This window comes from Aquila chrysaetos, chromosome 17 (genome assembly GCF_900496995.4).
Source record: "Aquila chrysaetos chrysaetos chromosome 17, bAquChr1.4, whole genome shotgun sequence".
In the NCBI taxonomy this organism is placed as follows: Eukaryota; Metazoa; Chordata; class Aves; order Accipitriformes; family Accipitridae; genus Aquila; species Aquila chrysaetos.
In genome coordinates this window covers 19,661,579-19,663,743 of record NC_044020.1, presented here as the reverse complement: position 1 = coordinate 19,663,743, position 2,165 = coordinate 19,661,579, and the positions used below count along the sequence as shown (strand labels likewise).

Genomic DNA, 2,165 nt, shown 5'->3' with positions numbered 1-2,165 from the left:
GTTTCTGTCCCAGTTTCCTTTTCCTCTCCAAGAATTTCAGTGCCTCATCTCTGTAATGGAGTATCCCCTGAATTGCATATGTGTCCTGATCACTGTTCTATCTCCAGTGTCATTTAGTTCTTGGGGCGGGGGGGGGGCAGAAACACCAACCAACCCTAGTACGTACAGAGTATCAGTTCTGGCACAAGTTTGTGCTAGTTGAGCCAAGGTCTACAGAATTAAGAGTCAGCCATGGAGCAAGCATCCACGGTCAAACTTCTCTTCCAGGGGAGAGGATCAAGTTCTATATTCCTGCTACAGCAGTTCCACGACATCAGAAACCAGCAGTAGCAGGAACTGTCTTCAGGGTCTAAGTGCTTAAACCACTGTTGTTCAAATTCCCCCCTTTCCTGACCCCGTAGTCTTCTTTCTAACACAGTAAGGCAGTGCCTCCGCCAGCCTGCCAACGTGACTCTTGCATGTTAAGCAGATGTAGTTAAAATCTGTAAGAATTTACTTTTGAGAAGGTGCTCATCTACAGTGGAAATGAATCATTAAATGTGGAAGACCTTCAAAATCAGATTAATCTTCTAAGTAACAAGAGAAGTGCAGCACCCTGAATCGGCATTCAAACACACAACTATTGGGTAAGAAGAGCTATCTGTTCAACGTGCGTATCGACAGGAAACAGAACAGAATTATGTTACCACTACTTCCTGCAAAATTGTTTCGTACATGAAGTTTTTAGTTCAGGGAGGTCAAAAGTAGTTCAGAAAAACATATTGCCCACACACTACAAAACCCAAATCCTTCAAGCAACTACTTAAAGGGAAGCAACTTTAGATGGGTTGGAAGGATTTATGTTTCGTGTCTTTTGAGGTTACAGTTCTTTTATTGTTTATTTTTATGGATTTGTATCATTACATGCAAAGTCATTAGCACCAGTTACTGATTGTCATCACTGTAGTAGCGCTGTTTCAGAGCTCTGTATTTCCTGAGAAAGTACAAAGCCTCCAACTCTTTTATAACAAATTCTCCTCGTGCAATTAGTTGCTTAATTTTTTCAGGATCTTTCACATCTTTATTTTTTAGAAAAGCTGCTTTCAAACGGCTTCTAAAGTAGTCTGCTCCTTTGGGATACTCCCTTCCAAGGTACAGCAGCTTGAAGAAAAAAAAAAAAATTTTTTTTATAAATTGGGTGCACAGTGAAAGGGTTTTGTCTGGTTAAGGAAAGTGCTCGTGGCATTTAAGACACTTACATTTTTGTATAGATTCAACACTTCACCTCTTAAAGAATTGGCCATTCTCACATTTCAGTGAACTCTTTATTCCCGTCTGATTTTTATTTTTTTTTACCTGAAGAATAATCAGTTTGACATTAGCCTTCCACGGGAGTGAGTCAACCCCAGCCTCATCTGCCACAGGAACTGCAGTTTCTAACCAGACTCCTTTCCCTCACTGAGCCTGGTTTGCTGTAACTCTGTTGTTTTCTGGTTCTACTCTGTCTCTTCTGCTCTCAGCTTCTCTTTCTCTTCCCTTCTACCTGTCATCGCAAATGGAAAACAGGAAACTTCCCAAAACCTTCATCTACTGTTACACTCGTTTATCTTTGTGCTCTTGGTCAGCTGCTTGCCCTTCTCTGCCTGGCTGCTAGCCGGGCAGCTGCTTTATCTGTAGTCTGCTAAAGAAACGTCTATATCTATATATACAGCTGTGTATATATCTGTATAAAAACCTAGGAATTCCTGCAACTTTTGCGTTCATAAATTTGGCTTTTTAAAAATCCTTTAACTGCACTACGAGTTGAGGCCAGTGCATGCTGGCAAAACGTAACGTAAAAATAAATAAATAAAAATAAGCGCGAGCGAGGAAGTAAACCGATTTTGTAAATGAAAGCAGCTGCCCTCCGGGGGCGCCGCGGCCGGGGCCCGTCCCCTCGGCCTGCCGCCTCCCCCTCCCGGGCCTGGGGGGGGGGCCGGTGCCCGTCGCCTTGCCCTGTGCCTCCGGCGCCCGGTCTCACCCGAACCCGCCCCCCCCCGCCTCGCCTCCCGCCCCGGCCGGGCCCGCGGGGCTGGGGGAGAAGGAGAAAAGGGTCAGGGTCTCACCAGCTCCGCGCCGTAAAGCTCGCCGAGCGCCGCTTTACGGCAGCGCCGTAACGGGAGGCACCGCCCTTCTGCCGGGCGGGC

General features: G+C 45.9%; 1 protein-coding gene across 1 annotated transcript; it reads right to left on the bottom strand.

The window, feature by feature from the left end:
• Nucleotides 1-851: 851 nt before the first annotated feature.
• ETFRF1 (electron transfer flavoprotein regulatory factor 1) lies at nucleotides 852-2,162 on the bottom strand. The gene is made up of 3 exons (XM_030040901.2): nucleotides 2,085-2,162; nucleotides 1,239-1,335; nucleotides 852-1,140 (listed from the first exon to the last, which is right to left on the bottom strand). The coding sequence occupies exons 2-3, from the start codon at nucleotides 1,281-1,283 to the stop codon at nucleotides 925-927; spliced, it is 261 nt and encodes an 86-aa protein (XP_029896761.1). The 5' UTR covers nucleotides 1,284-1,335; nucleotides 2,085-2,162; the 3' UTR covers nucleotides 852-924.
• Between the last annotated feature and the right edge of the window lie 3 nt (nucleotides 2,163-2,165).